The sequence below is a fragment of the Synchiropus splendidus genome, chromosome 17 (assembly GCF_027744825.2).
Source record: "Synchiropus splendidus isolate RoL2022-P1 chromosome 17, RoL_Sspl_1.0, whole genome shotgun sequence".
Lineage (NCBI taxonomy): Eukaryota > Metazoa > Chordata > Actinopteri > Syngnathiformes > Callionymidae > Synchiropus > Synchiropus splendidus.
In genome coordinates this window covers 9,472,528-9,498,838 of record NC_071350.1, presented here as the reverse complement: position 1 = coordinate 9,498,838, position 26,311 = coordinate 9,472,528, and the positions used below count along the sequence as shown (strand labels likewise).

The following is a 26,311-nucleotide window of genomic DNA, read 5'->3' as shown; positions in this document are numbered from 1 at the left end:
GGAATGCCTGGCATGTTGTAGCCAGCCACCTAGGTCAGCCTCCTGACTGTGGACCACTTTTATCGTTTGCTGACTGCAGCGTTTGATGGTGTAATTCTGACAATGATCTCATTCTCCGCCTGCTCTTGAACAGCTCTGCCGTCTTCCACCCAGTGGCTGGCGAGCAGGGAAGGAGAGGCGTGAAGGGGGGGGGGTGTGGGAGTCGTGCACATTTCATTAGCTTTCAATTCATATTGGCTTTATTAATCTCATGCTGGCTCTGCAGCATGGAAGGCTGCTTAAGAAGGGGAAAATATCTTTGATATAGACACCTTCTCCACCATCTGCTTGCAATGTGTGTGCAAAAGTCTATGAAAGTGAGCAAGGAGGGGAGGTGTGCAGCAAAGCAAGCGAGAGAATAACAACGACAGCCTAACAACAAGGGCTTGTAAAAAGACTGCAGCAGGAAAAAGTGTGTCAGATCATTTACCAGCAGGGATGCACGACTCCGTCTTTTAAAGGCAGCGGCCCTGCAGAAAGGCTGTTGTCTAGTCAGCACAGCCACAAAGGAGCAGCTTTATTTGTGAGTCTGGAATGTTCCTGTGGGTTCAGGGGCAACTCCCGAAACAACTACCCCTAAGCTTCATCCGCTGAGGAACATGGCGCCAACCTCAGCCAGACCTCAATCCGCGCTAGAGAAAGAGAAAAGAACAGTGTTGTACCAGCTGAGCTGACAAGCACTTCACTCTATTTAGGCGGAGAAGTGAGCGAACAAAGGGCTGCTCTCTGCTTAACTGCTGCAGAGTTACACTGGCTGACATCACTGAAGAGACCTGTGTTAGCCGACACTGGTGGTGTCACAAAGCAGTGTTTACTTTATACACATATCAACTGACCAAGAAAAGTTATGACAAGGACACAAAGTGTAGTCGCGCCTCGCTCACGTGCAAATAAACATTTCTGTGGGAGGGAATCCAGTTTTAATCTCCTCCTAGAAAATCCCCTTTTCACTCACAGCTTCAATCAAATCTCTCAATGTAGCATCTGCATGCATGCACGATTATGTCGCACGACTGTCTGTTCATTAAATCCCACCAAGGGCACCTTTTTTCTATATTCTTCGTGAGCCTTCGTGAGTCCTGCCACGACGGACTTGCTGCCTCCTCCACCAATGTCCACAGCACTTTCTTGTGGTTGGTGTGACCCGTCTCAAGTTTTGTTATGCTCCTTGGATTTCATCCCAAATCATCACCTACATCCAGGAGGATGTGGGCACGGGAGAAGAACAGGAATGTCGGGACACTGAGGAATTAACTGTCTACAGCTCATTCAGTCAGGCTGTTGTGTGAGTCAGGGAGCGGAGATTGTGGCGTTTTTTAAAATATTATATTATATTATATTATATTATATTATATTATATTATATTATATTATATTATATTATATTATATTATATTATATTATATTATATTATATTATATTATATTATATTATATTATATTATATCAGAGGCAAATAGGTTTCAGGAGTGGAGCATTGAACAAGGTGAGGCAAGTGCCAAGATCAGGAGACAGAAGACACGAGACACAGGAATAAAATGCTGTACACTGGCGAGTGACTCAAACAGACTGGCACAGAAGACAGCATGTACACTTCCTATACGGTGGCGAGGTGATCAGTCTGTTTGGTGTGCAAGGAATTGTGGAGTACCTGAACATTGCTTGTGACGAAAAACATATACAATTTTTAATGGAATTTCAAGGCTCATTTGTAGTAGAGTGAAGTTCATATATAAACATGAGGAAATTAATTCACTTTTATATGCTCACTCAAACACTTAGTCAACATTCAAAAGGCAATCTGGATTATTTAAATTGACTCATTTGCCTTTTTGGATTCCAGATGAGTCATTCGGCTTTTAAAAATAACTGCATTCAAACTCAAGTGCGACTGAGGGTCTCTCTGTTTCAATTCCACTTTTTAATAAGTCACCGCCAAGGCCAAGTGCCATCGTGCGAGCAAATGAACGGAATAAGCGATTTTGAAAAGCTCTTCTCAGGCCCCCGACTTTATTTGTGTGTGCATCTAGAGAAAACGCTTAATAAGCAGAGAGCGCTCACAGCAGACAGGCACCGACAACTGTTAGTGTCGAGGCATGAGGAAGTGTTCTTTATGTTGGGGCGGCGTGCTTGTTGACCGTTCTCCTAACTGCTGCTCACCTGCAGAGGTCAAGAGAGGGGGGCATTTCCACTTAGCCTCTGTAAACAGAAGTTACACTGTTGAACTCTGGACCTTGCAGTCGTGATCTGGATGCTTCTGCTGCCAGCCAGGAGGAAGCAAACACTCTGACGCTCTGTGGTCAATTGTATTGATTCAGAGCTTCTGTTTTAACATGTTGGATCACGTGATCCACCTCAAGCCTTGTTCCTTTATTTTAAGGTCAAACAGCTGCTGCCAGATACATTTCAACACCTGCCAACAACTTTCATTTTGCTAATAAAAAATGCAAGCATTGTCTTCAGCAGGAAGTTATTGTCATCGCACATGATTGTGACCTGTTGCAGTGAGAGTCTGAGGTTTTATCCGTACAGTCAGTGCTATCAGTATCCGTCCCACCGCTGAAGGATGAGGTCTCTGTCAGATGCTTGCGATGTGTAATAAAATAGCAGTGATCACCGAGACTGACAAGTCCCTGTCAAGACGACCCAACTATTTTGTTATTTTATTTCTGTTTCATCCCTGTGTGCTGACAGAAGGTCTGTAGAAAGAGATAAGAGATAACTAGCGATAGAAAACTATCAGCTGTAGCAATCTGCTTTCAACATTAGTCACTGCGCTCGGACAAGTGCGCTAATCGTCAGAGCTATTAGACGTTTTTGTCTGTTTAACAATCTTGTACAGATGGTATCGTGTCACAATTGTTTTGCGTGTCAGGAAGAGTGATGATGAAGCGTGGGAAGCCCTGAATGTGGTTATCGCTCATTCCAGTGGGGAGATTTAAAGTTGAGGATGCTGTGCTCAATCCTTCATCCTGGATCAGATGAAAGCCGATGTTGCAGGGCCTCGGAGATTCGACTAAACAAGCCCAACACTTCTGTCACACACTGTGCTGGTAATTACTTTGAAGTGCTTAATTACCATATACTAGAAGCTTCCTATGATTCACGGCATTCATGCTTGTGTTTACAAGAAAATCCCACTCTTTTTTTGTGTTATTCAGCAGCTGCTGTCTTTAGCTGAGTGAGATTTAACGCTGAGTTATGAGGAAGGTTGTATACGATAAATAAAGGGATTGCTTTTCATTCATTTGAAGAGTGAAGTTATGCTTGATCTTTTTTATGCAAAAATGAAAGATATTTTCGGAAACCTTGCTAGGGGACATGAAAAATGAATCTGACTGCACAGATAATGAAGGCTGACCTGGATTCAGACATGACCCACTATGTGTTTGCCATGGCATCTATATAAACAACAGGATACACCATTCTAGATCTCCACAGCGTCCATCCATTTTCTTTTGCTCAGGTCACCTGTGCGATGCTATCTCTGTCCTGTGTCCTGACACTCCCCTGGGGCCTCCACCTTCCTTTGGATTGAACCCATGATAGTTGACTAGCTACAGGTAGCTAACTGACACTACAACTAGTGCAGGTTCTACTGAGCTCCTCACCCTCAAAGTCTATGTCCAGCCATGCTGCAGAAAAGACTGATCTTTGGTTCAGTTCCTTCACCACTATGGATCGAGTCCCCATGAGGGAAGACAGTGCACTGATCTGTCTATCGATCTCACGCGCCATCCTCTTCTCACTTGCTAACTATTTATAATTCTAAACAGAGACTGATGGTTTATATGGCAGCGGCAATGTGTTGGAGAGCAGAAAACCGAAAAAGAGGAACCCAGACATACGGAGACGTAATATCAAATTTGAATATCTGTCTTGTTTATAATTACAAAAAAAAATAAATAAATACATTTATGATAATAAAAAACAAACAAATATACTCAACCAAGAGAGTCCACAACAAAGAAATGGTAGCCTATGTTTATGCTGTTGTAAACAAATAAGTTTAAATAAGTGTAAACTTTTAGTGTAAAGTGCAATTCAAGCTCAGACTGGAGGCTTGCAAAAGGGAAAAGACCTTTTCCATGTGATCCAAAGGTTCAACAGTTCAGTTCCAGCTTGACTGCCTGTTTATCTACGTTTTCTACTTGAAGAAAATGAACTCTGGACAATAAGAAGGATGGTACTGAAGTATGTTAGAAATACTACTACTACAATAATAATAATAATATAGATGCTATTTCCTAAAATAAAATAAAAAATATTACAACAAACTATTGTATTAATATTGTTGAATACTTCCTAGTAAGTCTCACTTTATTACAGATTAATGCCATCTATGTTCCTTAGGAACATAATGCTTTGAAGGAAACCTGTGATGGAGCCTGTCAGGATTTAAATTACCTCAATTTTTAGAGAACTGAACCCAAGACTTGAATAAATTTACACATTTCAGGCATGCAGAGGCGTTATCATCTAGTAGTAAATTATGCTGTAAAAGACTCTGCTAAGAACTCCTGGACTCCATTCAAGACTGAAATTGGTTCTCGCTGTGCAAACAGTGCCGACTGTTGCTGAGGAAATACAAGTTTATTATAAATACACTTTCTTTTTTTACACTTGGTCATTATACTCCTTTTGATCGTTTTGTGTTTAGGTACCCTGATAAGAAGAAGTAATTCCAGTGTGTTTGTCGAAACCCATATGATATCCCAATATAGATATTACTACGAATGCAATTGCTCCTTAGACTTAGTTTTGTTTCGTAATATTGAAAGGACAAAAAAAATGCAATTTATAGGGAAACATTAGAATTTAAATGTGTCTTTAAAAAAAAAAATTTTTTTTCTTCCACAACTCCCTCTCCTCTTATTATTTTATTTAAAATTATTGATTTTACTGGCAGCACTGGAAACAACCAACACAATTCAAGTCTCATTATTGATATCATTATTTATTTGTAGACCTGTCAGTGTCACATGTCTGCATCAGCGCTGTTGTTGTGTTGATGTAAAACATCCGGTTTCACTGAGAGCCGGAGAACACGTTAACTTGTTGAAACAGAAAGAAAGGGAACCTTCTCGACGCATCTTGGACGCGTATTTCAACAGAAGGTGCGACATCACTTGCGCTAGGTGGTGCACTGTGGAAGTGAGCAACTTTCGAAGGCTTTGATCGTAAGTAAGTAATATCTTTTGCTCAGTAGCGCCGCTCGCGCTGGCCTGGCGGCAATACACCTCACTCCTGTGTTATTACAGTCCTCATGACCACGACACTGTCAAGGCGGCGGTATTACAAGACGGAACTCTGTGTTGTGACTTTCAAGTTAATGACAATGCAGGTGTTTTGCCGTTTCTGGTCATTATTTACAAGTGTTCAATTGACGAGAGCGTGATTTAAAAAAATGAAATAAAACAAAGTTTTATTGTGTTCATTTCATGATACGATTGTCTTTTCCTTTTGCTCGAATATTTAATTTGAAGAATTTGCGTGCTTTTATTTTACCGGAAACGTTTCTTTCGTACTCGCGATGTGCCGATGCCTCTGTCTGCCTTGACGAATCTTTGACCACGAATGAGCCAATAGGCTGTGGAAGGCAGAGTTGTCCCTGTGGCCGCCATTAAAGAAAGGAATCCATGAATTCAAATGGAAACCAACAGGAACCGGAGCAGAAATAATGATCGAGTTCAGCGTTAATTTTTCACTCGATGCGGGGTATTGAGTGGTTTTATAGGATGTGTTCCGCTTTTAACCTGGATTTTGCGATGAAGGAGTAAGACAGGACGTTTTTATTTTTTTTAAGCGGAGACCGTTTTAGGGCTAAGGGGGAGGGGGAGAGTTGCTTCTTTGCTCCCCCTTTCTTTTTGTTATATCAACATTTCTGTCCCTTTTTCAACCTCCCTGAACTACCTGCCTCTGAGATGTCGACATAACCGATCAAGAGCACCCCTTTTTATTCGCTTTTAGCGCGTGTATTTATGGAGAAATGCAATTGGAAGATTGTTGAATGAACTATCCTCCAGTCAAATGTTAGAAAAATAGTCTCCGCTGATCCAGCCCGTGCACACTAGAAGAAAGACGCATCCGAAAATTGCTCTTTATTTCCCGGGAAGTGAGATGATGGAGAGTTGGACATCGCTGTGAAGAAGGATGAGTTCTTGTTTTGTACCGAACGGGGCCAGCCTGGAGGATTGCCATTCCAATCTATTCTGTCTGGTAAGAGATTTAAAACTAAAGGAAAGCAGCCATTTTTAACTGGCTGAGCGGTCGCTAGGCTAACGCTAGCCACACATTATGACTATCCGGGCCTTTCGAGTGCAAAATATTTCAGATAGGCAACATTTGTTGCAGCAAAACCGAGCCTTCCGAAGCGCCTATTGTGTTTATTTTCACTATTGCCGGTGTCCGCTCCCATTGTTCGTTGAAGCTTAACCAAACACCTGAAGCACAAGCTTTATTTACAACATTTACATGGCCGGTTAGCGAGTTACACTTGTCACCCCAAGTTACTTGGTTAAGTTGTTATCTGGCGCATTCGTTTGCAATACCCAGCCGACTTGAACAAGTTCTGTCAGCAGTTGTCTGAACTACACCAAGACTTTATTTCGTCTCATCTTAACGTTGTTGTTGACTCCTGCTGCAGCGGAAGTCCAGACCAAACTTGTCAGAAAGCTTTTCCTTTGCCTCGTTTTGTTTGGTATTCCAGTGTTGTTTTATCGTGTTCTCTTTGCTTAATCTCCCTGGACTTCATTTTCTAGTATTCACACCAACTAGGGCACAGGCCCCAAGCTGATTATATAATTTCTGCCATGCATTCCTAGACATTGCAGACATCGAGGTTTCTGCCTGTCTCTAATATCGTTTATTTATTGGCTGCCGCGCCTGTGCAGCCTACGTACTTCATGTCAAGTAACTGCGTGACATCGGGTGGACTGTATATTTAAATGGGAAGGTGTGTCTTGCTGCACAGTTGCCTCTCTCACAAGGAGATAAAGACCACAGCCTGGATGTTTGTTTTTGTTGTTAATTGGCTTGTCAGCAGGCTTAACTACTGCTGCACTGGTAGGTCGACTGAATGGTGTAATGCAACCTGCAGGTGATCCTGTTAAATGTCTCCACAAGAGAATGCTGCAGATGAGATTCATTTCAATGATTCATCTTACGCTGTTGTGTACGCATGCAAGGCAGATACTGCAATCCTCAAAACAAATGGAAGAATCTTATATATCCCAACCAAATTTCACTCTTATCACTACAGTACAAACTTTTCTTAAGATCAACAATAACATAGTTTGTGCTTGGTAGTGTGTTCAGTTTTCTGGATCAATTCTTCAATTTAACCTAAAGTGAAAAACCAAAACAAATAAATCTACTATCCCTCATCTGTGACCGAGCCCACAGCTATTTTGATCCCAAAAAATGTTCAATTTGAGATTGAAGACCACTTAAAAAATGCAAGTTACTTTTTAACTCTGATGTAATAACTATCAAGTATATGGGTTGGCAGCTGTTTCAGACTTGCGGAAGCAGTAGCAGAGAAGATTCGTGCACAACTATGCTTGCAATTTTCTGTAGCCCAAGCTCAAGTGGTGTATTGTAGTTGAGAACAGAGCACTCTCACTCTTCAAATATTCCATTATTTAGGTGTCAAATATGCTTAGTAACCTTGCTATATGGTTCTTCCTGTTTGCCATCATGGCCCAGTGTATTTGAATGCACATAAAAAAAGTTACATTTACATTTTTGCAGGGTGTAGTCTTTCAAAAACTTTGTATAGTTCATCTTAACCTTGGGTTGCAAATTGTGAGCATAAGCTAAGCCACAATATAATATTTACTATTGAGAAAAACTGCATCAATAAAGGTACTTGCCTTGTGGTAGGCCCTTGTTATGATCAGCATTAAGTAATAAATGATAAGCAGCAAATCAAAGTCAGTGATTCAAAGCTTGGCATGCACCTCACTGGCTGCCGCCTTGTGTTTAGCAACTGACTCATGACAACTCTCACAACTTTGAAGCCTCTTACTACCAGACAGGATTTTGCTAGACTTTTACAGTGTTTAATGGTTGTTGCAGTACGAGTCTGTTAAATGCTTTGTATGTATGTGTGTGTGTGTGTGTGTGATGACAGTGTTTACGGCGGAGCTTAAAAACTGTGTTAGTTACAGTGGACACTGGACAGACAGGACGGGGGCCAGTAGATGTTGTGCTGTGAGTCTCACTTGCTGACATTTTCCTGCACACTGAGACTAAGCATAACACCACTACTGTTATGACTCACTCATAGAACAGACTCCACTTTGTGGTTTTATGGCCAAAGTATGTGAACACATTGTGGCTGTTTTTCCCTCTCTCCTTTTTTTTTTTGCTGGATAGTAGTCACAGTAGGTATCCAAAGTGTCCGTACTCTAATTATAATGAAGTATAAATCCCTGTCATGGGAGTTTCTTTCACAAGTTTGCTGAAGCCCCCACCTTCACCTGTGATATCTTAAAATAAGCATAGTTTATGGGCAGATTTTTACGACTTGCTTATCAAGGAAATATGTAATTTGGTTTGGGTCTCTCACCTGTTGCTCATTTAACATATCTAAAAATATAAAGGCAGCTGTTTGAGCAGAAAGTTTCACGCTAACAGCTCGAACCTCAAGAGGCCCGAGGGAAGGTGAACAGCTGGATAAATCAGAGGTCGTAACCTAAAGTATGCATCACTTCAAGAGGAGTTCCTTCCTGTGTTCACTCTGCTCTGGTCTTTCCCTTTGCTTGCAGAACTGTGAGAGTTGGCGGTGGCAGGTAAAACATAAAGCATCTCGTGACCCACATTGCTTGGCCTCCACAGTTATTTTATGGGCACTTGCTCGCATACTTGACCGTTTACTCACATGTGGAGCAGTATACTGGAAATACCATAACAGCACTTAAGTGTGAGGCTCAGCCTGGAGTCCTTCGAGACACATGCTTTGTTTACAGAGACTAATTCACTTCTCAACACAAAAAAGATCAACTGCTGCAGACCATTTTTTGTTTACAAGGAGATAAATCCTGATGTGTCTGGTGATGGACAGAAGCCATTTTTGGCTTAAGAATTTGGCAAGGGCTTAATTTTCCTGTGCAAGAAATGTGTGAATGAGAACCAGATGAGTGGCTAGTCAGTAGATGTCAGTCCCTTTCTTGGCATATGTGGGTAAATGGCAAAATAAATGAGTAACTTCTGACAATGCATTGAAGCCAGCAAGTTGAGTCGGCGTTTGGTAGCGTGGTCGTATAATGTTTTGTTGCCTCTCATCAAAGATTTATCTTATACATCTGAAAACATGCTTCCCTCCATGTAGCTATCTCAGGATATTTTCTCTCACCACAAAGCCACCTAGATGAACCTCAAGTGCAGCAAATCCACTTAACAGAAAGCTTTCTTCATACAATAAACCAAACCAAAAACAATGCAACTCAAATAATATTTTATGGCAGTGATATGATATTTGGTGTCAGCCACTCCTCTTCCGTTGACTGTTCATCTTTCATTTTGCTCAACAGTGACATCAAACTCTGCGTGCTGGGTCTGCAAATATTTGCTTGAAAGACCGTGCCTTAACTATAGAAACAAGCATAGGCCCTAGAAGGTGTTTGTGCCTGCTGATGGGAATCGATTGATCGGTTGACCGTCAACCAACCAGAACTTTCTGTAGGGCTTGGGGGGTTTGACAGATGACCAGTATTGAGTTTTTATACATGTCCTCATTGGTTGCATTGGATATTAAATTATAGCTTTCATTTAATATTAGATCCCGGAGAGTCCCAGAGCACCACACCCTCGAGTGGAAGAGATCAATAATTTCTTAATTAGGCCTATTAAAATGGGATTTTTTTTTCTTTTTCTGGCCTGAGAAGTTGTACAATGTTCCTTGCTCATACACAGCATGAGTTAAAGTCCTGCTCCTGTTATCGTATATCGAGTTAATTCAAATTATAATCATAAAGTTTGTCAAAGCTGAATGGCAAAATAATTTAAAGAAAGAAGAGTGCAATATGAATAAAGGGAGTTATATCTAACAATACAGTTCTAATCGGGCTTGGAATGCCATGTAAATAGCCGTACAGTATGCTAAATATTGATAAATGCAATCGCTGAATACATTTCAAATGTAAGCCATGATAAATCCCTTGCATGAAAGCATCTCCTGTTAGATCCCACACAAGTTCAACTTCAGGAAAGCTGTTCTTCAAACCTGAGTCACCATATACAACTCAGCCAGAAGCCTTCCAGTGTCCCTTGGCCTGTGAAAAGCTCTCTGATTAAATTGACGCGAGGGGTTGGTATTGTCACTTGTAATGCCATAAATAGTAGACCAGAGCTGTCCAGGGGCATCTCCCTCCACAGCAGTGACATTTACTTGCTTATTGGTGGCATGTGTTTTTTATTAAAACAAAGTTTATGGCTTGCTGAAGAGATAACTGTTTCATCTGATAAAATATTCAGGTGAAAAAAAGTTGCCACTTTGATACTGATCTCAACATGTCGCAATAGTTTTCACCACAGGCTTTTTGCAGTATAGATAAAAAAAGGATGATTTGTGGTGTACAATTTCCAGCTTGGCACGGAAAGTGCAGCCTGACCATGAAAACATTCAAGTTAAATGGTGACCTCCAGTGTAAGATAAGGTCAAGCCTGCTAATAGAGGATGCCATATTTTAATTATGCTTGTTAACCCAAGAGCCTGTGAAAAGGAGCAAAGTTTGCCTGTGAGTGGTCACAGGATTTAGTCATGATTTAAACCCCCATATGGAGGTCTTCTCTATGCACAACAAAGCACATCTTTGTAATGCTTTGCGTTAAGTCACTTGACTATTAAGTGAATTAAGTTTCCTTCTCTCAGTCCTGTTGCTTCTGCTGGTTAGTTAATGGGTTGGTCGTACACTGCAAACACCAATGTGACATGTGATTTAAATGGTTTATCTGCTTGCCACACAGATGAGAGGTTTAAAGAACTGTTTGAACGTGCACAACAAGGCCTTTGAAGTTTGGAACGGCCTGCAGTTTTCAGTGGACTGCTGTGGCTCAACGTGCTTTACACCAAAATTCTTTTAGACTTAGTGGAGTGTCTTTCAGCTGGAGGTGACTGCTAAATGGTGGAATGTCTCGACCAATGCTATTGAAAAACCCCTCCATGCAAAGCTATTTTGTAATAACTAATCTGGTTTGTACTCAAGTGTCATGTCATGCATGTTTTGTCCAGATAAAGAGATAAAACACTGCATATTTTTTGCTGCTGTGCGGGCTCATCCAGGTAAAAACTATTATGGCCTCAGTTAAAGAACTGAGCTTTTTCATTTTAAATGAACATGGTGGAAGATGAGAATGCATTTCCTCTTGAATGTGTTTTGATTCTTCCAGTGTATAATTGTAAAGTAAGAGTCTAGGCTGGATGTGTGAGGCGGACAGATGCTTGAGTCATATATTATTTTTAACCCCAGGTCATTAAGGATTTGCTCACTAAGGTGTTATGGCTCACTAACTTGTTGTTGTGATCTAGCTCTGTCCAGCTGACGCCACACAGTCCTCTGTTTTGACAAGTCCCAAACCCACCCCCGACTCCCACCACCACCACCATTACATCTAGCCCCACAAATCTCAAAGCTTATTCTGAGCCAGGCCAAAGGCCGCCACTTCACCACCACCACGGGTTTCCACTTGTTCAAGCCCAGCGCTGCTGCACTTCAGCTAAGATATCTGTTGAATTATGATGGATTAATTGGTTGAATGCATAGGGGATTAGCTTCCTGGCTCTTCCTGAACAGTACCGGACCAAATAAAAACAGCAGTGTTTGCTCCGATTATGTTAGGGTTTATTTAAGAAATTGAGAAGTTGGTATAGCTGAGGCAATGCGTGGTTTTCATGCAAATGTTTGTTTTGACTTGGGTCGACTGCCAGTGTGTTGGTGAGGAGCTGTGATATTAGTTTAGAGTGGAGTGCATTTCTCCTTCAAACGCAGCTGATAGAAGGCTTCTCTCTGTTTGTTTTGCTTCTCTAGATGAAAACTGGCCCATAATTATCAAACCATTTTGCCTATTAATCCCAGAAAATGCGAGTAATTCCGACTAGAGCAGACATATCTATGTTTTTGGTGCAAGGTGACACTGTCTGCAGGTAGTGACAAATATTTTTGCCAGTTTAATAGAAATTACATTTCTCTCTCTGTTTACTTGCAGGCTGACCTGACAGGGATCAAATGGAAGCGGTTTGTGTGGCAGGGTCCCACATCTGCACCCATCCTGTTCCCAGTAACAGAAGAGGACCCTATCCTGTGCAGCTTCAGCCGCTGCCTGAAAGCTGATGTGCTTAGCGTATGGCGGCGCAGCCAGCGGCCAGGTCGGCGAGAGCTGTGGCTCTTCTGGTGGGGCGACGATCCCAACTTTGCAGATCTCATCCACCTTGAACTTACAGGTACGTTTTTTTTTTTTATACAGCGGATGAATAGAGGATTTTTTTCATCAAGTATGCAGTAGTTTTGCTTTGACTGGCTTCTAACATCGCTGTGATCATAAATTATTTTTATTTTCAAGAGTTGGCAGTAGTTTACATCTGAGCTCTGACCACTACTTAGACAGAAGATAACAATAATGATAAGTCATCTATGCATCTACTGCCACAAGGATGCCAGTCATTTCATTTCAGGCAAACACATAACTTTCTATTTCTTCGTTTTTTTGGGAGTTTGAAATTGGTGCAGATATTGTACTGCACTGCTCTGTCATGCCTGAGGAAGTGATTCTAGACCTTAATCTTTGTAAGTGTTTTTTTATTCATCACTGCAGGTGCAATACCGACAATCTTGTTCTTGAATGGAGGAATCATCTCCTGCAGTTTTACCAAATATGCAATTGTATCTCTCTCATGGATCAAATATCTTAACTAACGGCATGGCTTTTGTTGTTACTCGTAACATTGATTTGTTGAATTCCTTTGTTAGTAACAAAGTTTGACATACGGTCCTTGTGTCGCATATTTTGGTAATACATTATGTTTATAGTTAATAAATCAAATTTAAATAATTGAATAAGATGCAAACAAGACACTTAAATTGTCCTTAATTCTATGCTTTTGCTAACTCCTTACATTTAAAAAAACAGATGTTTTTTGCAACTTCAGTAGTTGCATAAGTTCCCTATTAATTAGCTTAAAACATCATGCCACTTTTCCTGTGTTTTGAAAAAGAGGACTAACTTCTGCTGTACTAGTTTAGTTGAGTCTGCATCAACAATATTTTTTTGTATCAACTAAATGCTTGTACACCTTTGGGTTGAGTTGTTGAGACTTTATAATGGCCGCAGATAAAATGGCGTCATGCTATTACTGGCGTCATGCTATTACTGACCTCATGCGGTTCACTGCTCTGTCGTATCTATTTTAAACAATGACTTAGAAAGTGTAGTTTCTCCCTATACACTTGGCATTTGTTGCAGCCTTATAATGGATTTTAGATTTACAGATTGTTTGTGCATTTGAAAAATGTTGTTTTATGCAAAGCTATTGTATGAGGAGGTAAAATTTGATTCCTGAAGAAGTAAGATATACATAAGGTCTCCTTTAAATGGACAATATAATTTCTGTGTCTTGACTGAATTCTGACATGATGGCGATTTAGGCACAGACAGAGCAGACATATTTGATAATGCATACAACCAATGTAGCTGTGTGAATGTTGCCATCTAAGGGGGAACTTTACAGCTCATCAAAGTGTGTTTACTGTTCGGGGGACTGCAGCTACATCAGTGGTAACAAGCTGTGTAAAGTCTTTGTAGCCATCAAGCCCGGCTGTTAAGCTGTTTTTTTTTGTGAAATCGAAGACGTCAAATTGGTACATAAGACCTTTTGTGAGTTTACCTCCTTTGTAGTTAAAGTTCATCAGTGTGCTGTGCTTGGAAGCGCAACTCCATAAAACAAAACTACCTGGAGCAGTTCTCTGAATGAAGTCTTGTGTTGGGTGGGTGTCTTGTCATGATAGCGGAGACAAAGTGATTGGCAAAAAAAAAGATGTCTGGTTCTGCTACATTGATTTTGATCCCTTTTTAATTAACAGTCTATTGTGAGGTTGACAGTGACATAAGAGCGGGCTGCTAAATACTGGGGTAGTCTTTTTTTAACACCTGTTTTTTCTTGTAGTATCGGAAAAATTGGATGATTAAAATAGACTGAAGGCACGTCCCTGAGTTACGGCTTCAGCGAGAAAAATGATCTATTAATCTGATTCAGCACACTTTTTCTAATAATAACAGAAGGCTGTGTCGCTGAGAGTGATGGCAGTAGTGGATAATGGATGAATGGTTGAGGGTTTCTAGTAAAAGTGACTACTCCAATATAATTAACTCATCGCTGTAATGTGATTAAAAAAAAAATCCACGACTCGATTGACAGGTGGAATATTGGGAGATGCACTGTGAATGTGTATGTCAGCTTATCCTCGAACCAATCTGATGCAGCACAGCTCACTGTCCCACTTTTGCATGTGCACATCTGCACTTGCACAGTGACTGTTGCTCGAATAGATATCACTGTAAAGATAGAATGGATAGTAAACTTTAACCCATCTTATCTAAACTGAGCAAAGCATGCAGGTGCAACCATGTGGAAATGGAGCAAATGCATCAACCCCCCACTTCCTATTCCCCACCTACTTTGACTCTATGATTGGAGTCTGATGATAGATAAGCTTATTGTTTATTGCTTGGTATTGTAGATTCAACATTTAATTATATTATGTGTTTATGACGGGCCATTTTTCCCATGTAGACGTCTGACTCTATCATTACAGTTTAATAACTGTAGTAATTAAGTAATTACTCTGATAATGGAGTGATTAAATCTCCTCTTGAGGAGATTTTTTTTTTTTCGGAGTGAAGACATTTAGTGCTCCAACTGGACATTGTATAGGACTCCTGACAACATGGAGGGTTTAGTATAACTCCAAACGAAAACTGCATACACACCAATATAATGTGAGACAACATTCATGACAGTTTACATTTTCCTGAAATTATTTCTATCAAAACTGATGTCATAAAAATGCAACCCAGATTAGATTTCTGTGAATGAAACATCAATGTCTGTCTATTGTTTTTAGAGTACATTAGTTGGTCCATGATGAATTGCTGAGTTCTACACTTTGTCTCCAAAGCTTGTTGAAGTTTGACAAAAGGCCCGCAAATTTAATAATGCCTTTTACATGCCAACTTAAGCAGGCATTTCTGGACCTCATGGGAACCAATGGTATTGCATTGTAAACTTGAGACAAACAGAAATGGAGCAGCTTTTATCTTTTCAAAATAAAACTAAAAGTTGTGTGCACTGAAATTCTGTTCATGAAATCATATAGGGTTTGTGACAACCTAGACATGTTAGGTTGGACTTGTCTGAATCATGGAATGATTGACAGTGCCAGGCATTATTGTGGACCTGTGGGACTCCGTTGAGTGCTTGGGTGCAAATCTGCAAAACACCAGACATCTCTGGAACTGGGCTTAATCAGTCTTGAACTCCACTGGATCAACTGTTCTCTTGGTATTTTCCACTTAATGTTTTTTTGATGTGTTTCCCTTTGATCTGGTTTTGCTGTACAAGTTCTATCATGTTTACAACCTCTTGGTATTCTTCCGTCTCAATTAAGATGTTGGCTGCGAGCAAGAGAATTTGCTTTTTTTATTTCGACGAGCTGAGATGGTGCTCAACCCCCAACCCCCCTCCCACTTCTCCAGCCCACCCTCATTAGATTAGTGGCCTGTGAAAGTCTTATAATTTTGAGCAAGTGCCATTTATGTACACCAATGTACTAGTAATCCCTCCTCACCAGGGAGATGAAGGGAGAAGGAGTGAGCCAGGGTGGTGAAGGACACGAAACTTAAGGAATCTTTTAATGCCTGCCTCTTAATCGCCATTGCAGGAATATGGATACCAAACCACCCAACGTCCTCTCTCCCATGTCTGACAACTAGGACACCAATTCAGATTTTTGCCTGCCCAGAAACGATTCCCAACAAGTCTGTAGGAAATTAAATGGCTTGCTTTCCCTCATTGCACTGTTTGAGCATAGGCATTCATTATTATGCAAATGCAATGCTCTCTTTAACACCCCCTTTAAATGTCTGCAGAGTCTCCTGACCAGGGGCACCAAAAGCAAAAGATAAACGGCTCCCTCCCCTTAAAATCTTGCTGATCTTTTTTTTTTTTGCATAGAAATTAGGAATGAATGTCTGTCTGGGAGAGTAATTGTCACTTGGTATGTTTCATTTAAGTTGCGAAAGGTTTATACCGGTTATCTCTTCCCCTGCAATGTCCCCCTGAGACAGGCACTCGTGTCAGCCTGGCACCGTGTTTCCTGTTGCGCTGCTCTGTTCTGTTGACTGCTAGTTTGAAGCCAAGATCACGCCGTTTTGCTTTTGTTTTTGTCTAATTAAAACAACAACTTAAACATGTCAGGTTCTTTGGTTTATCCACCATTTCGTTGTGTGCCCTTTACTATTCTCTTATACAGAGGTAGGAAAAAAGAAGAAACAAAATTTGCCCAGTCTGCTGATCATGAATCACTGTCACTGTACTCTTTTTGACATTTAGAACAACTCCTTCACTTTTTGGGCTTTAGATGTTCTAACTGGTGGAGGGTTAAAGGAAAGAGATGGTCAATGGCAGTTCATAACAGGTTATAGGCAAGCGCTCCCCGCCCCGGTGCTTAGGCCACATGCATCTGTTCATTACGAGCCGCCCTGCTCTTCAAAAGAGGAGACAGAAAAGTGGAAATGGGAGGACGGCGAGAATTGTCTCGAAAATGTCTTGCTCCTTTTCTTGATGCGGATGAACACATGAAAGTGGGTTCTGACTGTGATTGAAGGAAGAAAGGATTCAATTTACTTCTCTTTGAGAACGTGTTTGCTGAGTAATGGTACTGCAATTTGCTGGTGTGCATTAAGCCTTTTGCATTTTTCAGGGATTTCCCTGCTTTTCTACCTTTCCATTATTACACAAGCCAGCTACACTGGTCAAATGATACAGCCCTATGGGCAAAGCTACAACCACTAAAGGGCATTTTCCTCACTCTTTGGGCTCTATAAACGTTTGCATTTGGTTTCCGGCTTTCACTTAAATTCCGCTGACTGATGAACTCTCAGGACACCTGCATGATGAATTTTGTTTGAAGATGTCAAGTATTTAATCTCATCATAAATTTCTCTTTAAATTCATTGTTTCAACTGCAAAAGTAGTTTGTTATGCATATGATTGTTTTTTTGCGGTATAGTTTTTCACTTAAATGGTATACAATAATCCCTGGATTATTGCTGGGGTTGTGTCCCAGACCCTCCCACACCTCTCAGACATACACCAAGGCTGGGAAGTTAATCTATTTTTTTAAATCTTTATTTTATTTTTTTATTTTATCAAAATCATGATTTGTTTTAAGTGGAAAAAATGGTTTTCCCTCTTACTATGGTATTTATGGTACCCTCTCTCGCACACTGCCGTAGATGCTCCCTCTTCCCTCCGCAGTGAGAAGGCGAAACAACACTATCATGTTGGCTTCTGAGAGCTAAATGGACAAATGATTTTGTTTGTAAAAAAATAGGCAAGACAAATCAGAGTGAGACACTTGGTAAATGCAATCCATAAAGCCTGGTGCGAGAATAGACTACGTTTTTAGGGCAGACTGGCGACTCTTCTTCTGTTTGCAGCTATGCGTCTTGGTTTACGTGAGGGTTTTGGTACTGTTGCTTTGTTTTCCACCTTAACAGAGATACCACTCATTCAGATGGCATTAAATTTGAGTGATTTTCCTGGTGGAATGGCTAGCAGTGGCCCAGAACCAGTTGGATACATTTAATGTCATCCTTAGTGAGGAGGGTTTTGACTGAGTAAGAACAGGAATCCCCCAATGTAAACACCTGATTATATCGCTAATAAAACATCCATTCTGTCTGCGTAAATTGTATTTTTAAGTTTGTGTAGCTCATGTTTTGTGATAGAATTTGATCTACATTGAAGAGTCTGTAGCTGCCCAAACTTTGAAGGTGAAAAGCCACTCACTCGATTAGTTGTTTCCAAGTGTTGTTAAAGTAGCTTCGATAGCCCTAGTCCTGAAACACTTCCTTACACACAGATATCATAAGTTCATCTTGACCCAAGATCCATGGCTGCAATTAATAATCGTGAAGAGGAATAATAAGTTGCAGATCCCATTTCTTAATTTAAGTCATGTGGATCTGGGAGTGCTTTATTTCTGTTCTGAATGTAATGCTCAACAGTGAGAATGATGAGTAGATAAACCCAGGTCGGCTCCTGCGGGATGGGGGAGGCCAATGACTTTTGTGCTCGGGGATCAATTTTCCAGGGCTAATCTGCTGCCTGTGAACCACCCTCAACTTCCCCCCTTTCTCCTCTTGCTCTTGCTCCCTCTCGCTCTTTTTGATGGATCTCCATTGGCTGGCACGGTGCAGGGACTCGGCCATGCATGCAACCCGGCCCATGGGTACAGTCTCTCCTGCTCTCCACTCTCAATCTTTCTCTCTTTCCCTCTCTGCTCAAGAAATACTCATTAATTAGTAATGGAGACTTTACAGAGCGCTGTTGGTTCTCTCTCTTTACTTGCAGATACAGAGGAAGAGAGGAGAAAACCTCCTGGCGTGGCTTGGTAGAATCCCCACGAGCAGTCTATCACAAGACATTAATCTTGCTGTTTAATGGCCGAGTGTCGCTCTAATTGTTTATACACAGATGAACAACAGTACAGGGGATCACCTAGAAACATTTTTGTTCAGATTTCTGCGAGCGCCCGTCTTTATAGTCACTTAACCTTTATTACCCCTCCGAAACAGTTTGCATCCGAATCCACTTCTGCTAAGATATTTAGTTACTGTGATGAATTTCTATCAGTCACTTGACACACTTTCACCACTGAGAGGTGATAATGACAGGGCACAGCGCAGCTTACCTCTCAAACACGGCGTATCTCTAACTTGTAACCTCTGCAGGAGCTTCTTTAAAAGGTGGCGTTTTTCGAGATGCCACCAAAATCTGGCCTTCTGCTCGGCTGCCTAATTTGGGCAATTAAATGTCCAAGGGGGCAACACGCTGTGCTGAGACTGTTTTGGGGGCCCGTCAACCCAAAAGACAAGAGCGGTAATGAAGAAGAAGCCTTAATCTGATGTGGGAACTTCACACAAATGGGGGAAATAGTGAAAATGCCGTGAGAAATGGTATCTTTAGAGTGGTTATGCTACATATTTAAATGTTTTAAAGTTTATTTGAAGTTTCTCAATATAAACCTGCTCATTCAAATCACTAGTTAGATTTGGGTAACAGGGATGCTATTTTTGATGCATGTTTTTCCTGACACCTGCTGTGCAATGGCCAGAAGCGTAGTAGTAGTAGTATATATATTATAAAGGTCAGTTATTATTTTCAGAAGTCAGTTTATAGATAAACAAGGTACGCTAGCACTCAGCATAACATCAACTTCTAAGGGTTTTGGTGGAGACTATATAATAGTGTGGTATATTTTAAAGTTTGCATAACTTGATCCAAGTTTCATGTTCCAAAATACCTATTAAAGAAACAATCCTGTCCATTCTTAACGTCTGTTCTAAAAAATCCTGAGGTTTTAATTTGTTTACAATAAAAGATATCAATATCTCTCATAATTCATTCAGTTGATGTCATTAAATGACTGTCTAGTGTTTCCCTGTAAGAGGTTGAACATAGCTGCTGTGCAGCCACTTAAGAGCTCTTATAAAGGTCAGCTCATCTGAACCAGCGACACAGGAGGCAGCGACATGAAAATGTCCCAGTCATCTGCTGTGCCCATAAATCTTTGTCAGAATAAGGCCAACCTTCTCTCACAGTGTGATCTGTTCGTTGCACACCAAGGCCTCCCTGCCAAGATGTTTTTCAGTTTGCACATATCTTGTATAGCCTTCCCAAAATGGTTCGGCGATGAAAACAATCGGTTGACATAGCTCTCATTATACTTTGATAACCCGGGGTCAACCTCTTCTATAAAGAATTCCTATCGACTACCGTCTTCCATTCACCTGATTTCCTTGGTACAGGATTTAGGTATGTTGGCCGCCATGATTTTTTAATATACATTTTACATTTTATAATCTCAGTGAGTTGTTTTTTCTAAACTAATCACAAGGCTGCACCTCATCATTTTCACAACTGGTGATCGCTTGTGTTCCACCTAACTTGAAAGCCATTACCAGATTCTTTAGAGTTCTGAATCAGTCGCCACTTAATGTATTTGTTTGGATTTTTTTTTTTTCAGTTTCTCCTTCTTCATAGAGCCATAAAACTGAAAATAGTTTTACAAGGTGGTTTGCCACGTCTGTTTTAGCGTTCCACTTTTTCCAAGTTTGTCTTGAAAAACGAATAACTCGCCACTGACCTGATTCACTGATTTCTTATCCCTTAAACTGATCAGCCTTAATGTTGTGCTAATCCTTATTTATATTTTTCTTCTGAGCATTTTGCTAATCTTCAGTCACAGCCTCCCTGGGTTTCTTCTTTCCTTTTTGAGTTTTTGCCCCTCACACTTGTGTCTCAGTGGACCGACAAGTCGGCATCTGAACCAAGCAAACTTTGGGGAAAAAACACACTTTTTCTTATGTTACATCGGAGACACACGTTGCTTCTTTTGTTTTGTTTATGGTGATGCGAATGAAAAAGTTTTTTTGTCCCAGATTAATAAACACCTTGGAAGCTAATAAATAGCATTTTTGGTCTGAGGCTCAGAGTTCGTAGCACATACACGATGAGTGCTTGGATCTGGTTTGCTTCAAAATATTTAAAAAGTTTATGTGAATTTTTTTGTCTCAAAATTGTATTTTAACCAGACCATTTTCTTCCAACTGAATTGTCACTGTGACCAACATATTATCCAATCTCATTTGCAATCTTTTAAGTTAATGTGTCGTGGCCTATCACATAAAAAAAATCCAACCTATCAGACATCTGTGAGGGATGAACAGCGCATCTGCTCTTGTGAAGAAACTGTTTATTAGGTGTTAGTTCATAGATTATTCAGTGTTCATTATGGATAGAACTTTTTTGCTTGTGTAGATGGTGTGAGAGAAGTACACTTTAATTTGTTTCAGTGGTCGACGATGAACACGGTCAACACGATAAACCCATCGCTTGAATTCCTCCATTAAATTATCTAGGACAGAAAAATAAAACCTTTCATAATTTCGCAGTAATGTGGGCCTGTGGTGTTTTGCGTCAAAGAAAAACCAGAAGATTTCCAATGAAGATAGAATGCTCGGAATGTTTTTTTTTCTTCTTTGATTAAAATGTCTCAGCCAGCAGTTTGTATTACAATTTAATGCTGCTTTTTAACTACCGTTCATATTGATTAATTCTTTTTCTGTCATGTGGTATTGCAAATCAACTGATGGGCATGTGAGTAGTTCAACTTTCCAGGTCAGATTTCTGGTAGTGAATATCAAGGTTGCTGTTGGATTTGTTTATGTCGTCTCTTTCTCAGAAAGTTTGTCCGACTGGAATTGCAATGCACGGGCAAGTTTACCTGTGAGATAAGCATCAGAAAGATTTACATGGTACTTATACTTGCTCAAGACATGTGATTGTTGTCCTTTTCCGAAATGACAATGCCTTCGCTGAGCTCAGAATTTTGACCTCAAATGCAACGTTTAACGTCTCAAAGCCATTTAACGTGAATATAGGCTACTGCAGTCAAAGTCAGTCACAAGTCATATTCTGAGTACTGTCCTGTAAATTTAGTTTGATGAAAGTATCTCAGCTTACAACACTTTTGATATGTGAAAGGAATTTCAAATTTCTTGGAAATTTTAGAAAAAAATGACAATAAAAGCATTTGTGTCCATCCATAATTATATAGTGACATTAGCCTCTTATGCACTGCAAATATTATTATTATTATTTTTTTTTTACTGTCAACATTGACTACAATTACAAAGTAACGCTGGCTAGGATTCACTGTCGCTGCTGGTTTGTAAATATAACTGTGTGCAGACATGTTTAATTTTAGCGACCCTGTCTCCATCCTGTAAAGTAATTCAAGTCAGGATCTGGCATAAGGTGTTTATTAAAACTTCTTACTTTGCTTTTCTGAATGTGTAATATGTCTTTTTTTTGCCTTCCAGCTGAGGATGACGGACTCTGGGAGAATGGCCTCTCGTACGAGTGTCGCACGCTCCTCTTCAAAGCAATCCACAACTTGTTGGAGCGCTGTCTCATGAATCGCAGCTTTGTTCGCATTGGAAAGTGGTTCGTCAAACCCTACGAGAAAGATGAGAAGCCCATCAACAAGAGGTTTGTGTCAGTACTGTTTATTGTCCTCATTGTCTCGCTTTCTGGCACATGTGGCTCGTTCTGGTCGTGTCTTTTGCTACCAGGCGACTATTTGTTGCTGTTTGAGTGCGGTCATAGTGCGTTCGTAAATGAAAGTTTAAAAAAAAACTATGATGGAATTTGTCTCAATCTGCCCCATACAATTACATATTAAGTCATATAAATTAGTTGGATAGAGTACAGAAGGACTATCTTGAATAGAAGTTGCGTTTTGTTTGAAGGATCAACATATTTGACATTTAATCCTCTATATCTCTTTGTAGTAGAATGTTTCGATTCTGTTAAACCTCGTTCCAAATGTGCTGCCTAACACATCTTTAGATTGACTAACAATTTAATATATCAATTAATTTCATTTATTGCAATGTATATTATCTGACAGATGCAATGTCTGATTATGAAATAACAACAATAATAATAACAACAACAGCAATGCCAGTTTTTACCATCTTGGGGAGGGTAGTATTGTTTTGTACTATTTGAGTTTAAAAAAGTAAAAGTAGTAAAGTATTTGGACTGGATACACCAGATATGTTGAAATGTTGCGCTGTTGTAAAACGTAAATAAAAACTAATAATGTAAATCTAATGTAAAAAAAACAAGGTTAAAAATCTCTTAGATATAAACATGATGAATTGACCTTGTCAGTAAGTATCATAACTTCCCTTACAAATAAATTATAAAATTCTGTTTAACTTTTCTAATATATCCAGCATATTGATACTTCTGGTGATAATACATAACCTGTTTCCTTCTGTATATGACACAAAAATGTATCCAACATAATGTGTGGTAGTACAGGGCTCAAATATACACGTGTCAAATGTGTTTTAGTATTATATTGGTTGGTGCTGAGAAGCTGGCAGAACGCTTGATGTATTTAATGCAAAAAGTATTAGCAGCTGCAGCGTCAAAGGTGCCTCTCATAATTATAAGCACTTTTAGGATGATTAATTCCTGTTGTTTTTTTATATTGCCGGGTATTTTTTACTTATTTAAATGTCAGTCCTTAGTGCTGGCTTTTATTTAATGCATATGTTGGAAAAGGGACTGAGCAACGACAGGAGGGTTGTTTTGGTGGCCAGATTTCCCAGTCTAGTGACCTAGTGGTGGAGCGCTTTGCAACATCATCTTGTTTTTACACACGTGGTGGGGGAGTGTGTGCGTTTGTTAGAATTCTGTATTCCCTTCACATTCTTGTGCATTTGAAAACACATTGTGTGACCACAAATTACCTGTTTAACGGCACGAATTAAGTTCAAGTGTGTGTTTTTCTGTGTTCTGTGTGTCCAGTTAGTCTTTCTCTGCCTTGTAACATCAAGTTTTGCTTCACTCAGCCTATAAACAACTCTGTTGCTAGGCTCATCCACTAGTCACAACTGGGTAGGAATAGAGTCAGAAAACTCACCAGTCTAATGCAATGAATGAATATTCAGCATGGAAATCACTTTGACAACAAGAGCTCTTGAATGCATCTTCCCTGATCAGCTCTTTTGAGTTGTTTCACTATAGTTTTGTAGCACCGAGGGTGGTTGCACTGAGAAACAGAGCCATCCAGTGAGCGTAAATAAAAAGGAGACGAGTGAGTGATTAGAAAGCATGAAGCAATTGAGAGGAAAACTGAATTTTGTGTGCACAGAATAATTTAGTCGTCCTTGTAGTTTGTGCTTGAAAATGTTAGTTTTCCTTTGCTCACCAGCGTAGCAAAACAATACCATATTTTGCCATACTTAAACCCTTGCAGCAGCGCTGCTCACTAAAAATATGAGGGTCATTTACGTGGCAGCTGGCTCGATAAAGACCTAAAGCACAACTCCCAAGTTAACTTATGTGCGTCTGGAGCTCTCCTGGTCCACTCTTTCTTTAAGTCTTTGTTTATTCTGTCCTAGTGCAGCGCAGACGGCTCATAAATTGCAGTGAAGTCACCTCAAGTCTCTGTTGTCTTGAAGGATATTCTTTCCTCTCATTTTGGTTTATACTGTTATGCAGGGAAGATAGAAACATTTCTTTTTTACGTGTGCTTTAAGCATTGTAATTTGCTTTTTTATAGGCTCTGAAACAACAAACACACAGCACTTTTTTGGAAAAAATAAATTGAACGGTTGAATCTGGTAAACACAGATTGGTCGTTCAAATAATATTATAGTGGACCGTTAATCACCAATGGAAGAAGACTCGTATTGACTCATCTTAAATAAAGTAGATGACACTGATCTTCATTGTGGCTTGCTTCTGTTCATCAATTTGATTTTTAAGCATTTAAGGGAATATAAAGAACCCCATTCTGTGAACCCAGCTTTAGAGAGAAATCAGACATTAATTCTCTTTGTCTGGAGTAGACTGCTGCTCCAAGTTGTGCAGCCCACTTGCTTCTGTGCTGCGAGGTAGACCGGCTTCAGGAAAATGAAGAGTGGCAGAGAGCGGGAGCGAGAAGATAAGGGGGGGAGGAAAGAAGGGATTGCAAGGGAGAGCTCCTCTTCGTTGTCATAGCAGCAGGGAAATGCACCCTGGGATCGTGTGTTTCCAAGGTGAAGTGGGATGCTTGCACTCTATTGGTCAGCTTCAGGCAGAATAACTCGTTGACTGCCATCTAATTGGCTGCGTTACTGAAAATCAGTGCAACATTAAAACCAGGCTGCTTTGATGTTTCAATTTGATCAGAACAAAAGGCTATATAGTTTCTTTTTATCTGCTCGCGTTGCACTTTGTGTTTACAGCAGCACGCACAACATGGCCGTTGTGCTCCAGCTGTGCCTCAATCAGAGTGTAAAATTGCCTCTTTGTTGTGATTAAATGTGCGCGCATGTATGGACTTTTTGTTTATGACTCCGTGAGCTTATTACCAGATCCAACTGTTTCAAGATGGTGCCAGTTTGTTGTGGTGTCTGTCCAGGATGGAGTGATAATCATTAAATGCAAAAGGTGGTTGCACAACATGTGTCTGCATTAAACACACCAACATGCTTGTTTGTGCTGGACTCTGTGATATGTGTCTGCTGAGCACATTCCTCCTTTGTTGTTTTGGCTCCACGTTGGGAGGTGAATGTGTGAATGCTGGTGCACTGTGGCGGGCGGAAGCGGAGAGCAGCACCGTTAAGTAGGACAGTGCAGGATAAAGGGCCACTGCCTCCAGTCTGGGGCTAAAGCGCTAAATTTATCCCCTCCCTGCTCCAAGCACAAGGCAAACACACAGGGAGTCGGACACACAAACATGCACGTCAGCAGTCGGCATGCAAGTCAGTCCTTTTGAGAAATGAGGACTACGGCGAAGTACTACTTATACAACGACAAGCTGTGTTAGTATGATCACCGACTGAAGTAAATAAGTCATGATCTCATTGTCATTCACCTGTCAGGGGTGCACCATCCTCACTTTCATGCGACTGAATTTGCTCTCTCAAAAAAAAACGTTACACTGATTCTGATTTCAAGCTGCAGTGGTCAGTACCTATTAATGTCTGCATTAAAGAAGTTGTTCCAACTTTGTAGACGGTGGCTTCCCTACTTACTTTTCCCATTGATTTATTTGTTAATTATGAGATTTACTTTAGATAGACATTTTACAGAAATATGAGATTTAGAGACATTTTACATAAATAAAAATCACCACAAAATAGTGAAAAATTCAAGTTGTCATACAAAAACAAAGCACTGTGCACTCATTTATTAACTTCATCATAAAACATCATAAATCAAATGAGAATCACACTATATTATAGCACCACCAAAATCCAATCGCGTATACACTAAGGTTGGCGGAGGATTGCAAACATAGATGGTTACTACGATATAAGAAACGTGATGTGTCTTAAAAGTGATCGAAGGAATATTTCCTGAAAGCACATCATTATTTAAACACTATCTATGGATGAAGTCGGTGCCTGAAGATTAGCTAGCCA

General features: G+C 40.2%; 1 protein-coding gene across 2 annotated transcripts in view; it reads left to right on the top strand.

Moving 5' to 3' along the window:
* Nucleotides 1–5,630: 5,630 nt before the first annotated feature.
* Nucleotides 5,631–26,311, top strand: part of med13a (mediator complex subunit 13a) — a 51,865-nt gene continuing 31,184 nt past the window's right edge. For both annotated transcript variants that reach the window (XM_053846818.1, XM_053846816.1), the window contains exons 1-3: nucleotides 5,631–6,256; nucleotides 12,248–12,482; nucleotides 22,205–22,373. In XM_053846818.1, the coding sequence (XP_053702793.1) occupies nucleotides 6,191–6,256; nucleotides 12,248–12,482; nucleotides 22,205–22,373 (470 nt within the window). In that variant the 5' untranslated portion in view covers nucleotides 5,631–6,190. The remainder of the gene's footprint in view (nucleotides 6,257–12,247; nucleotides 12,483–22,204; nucleotides 22,374–26,311) is intronic.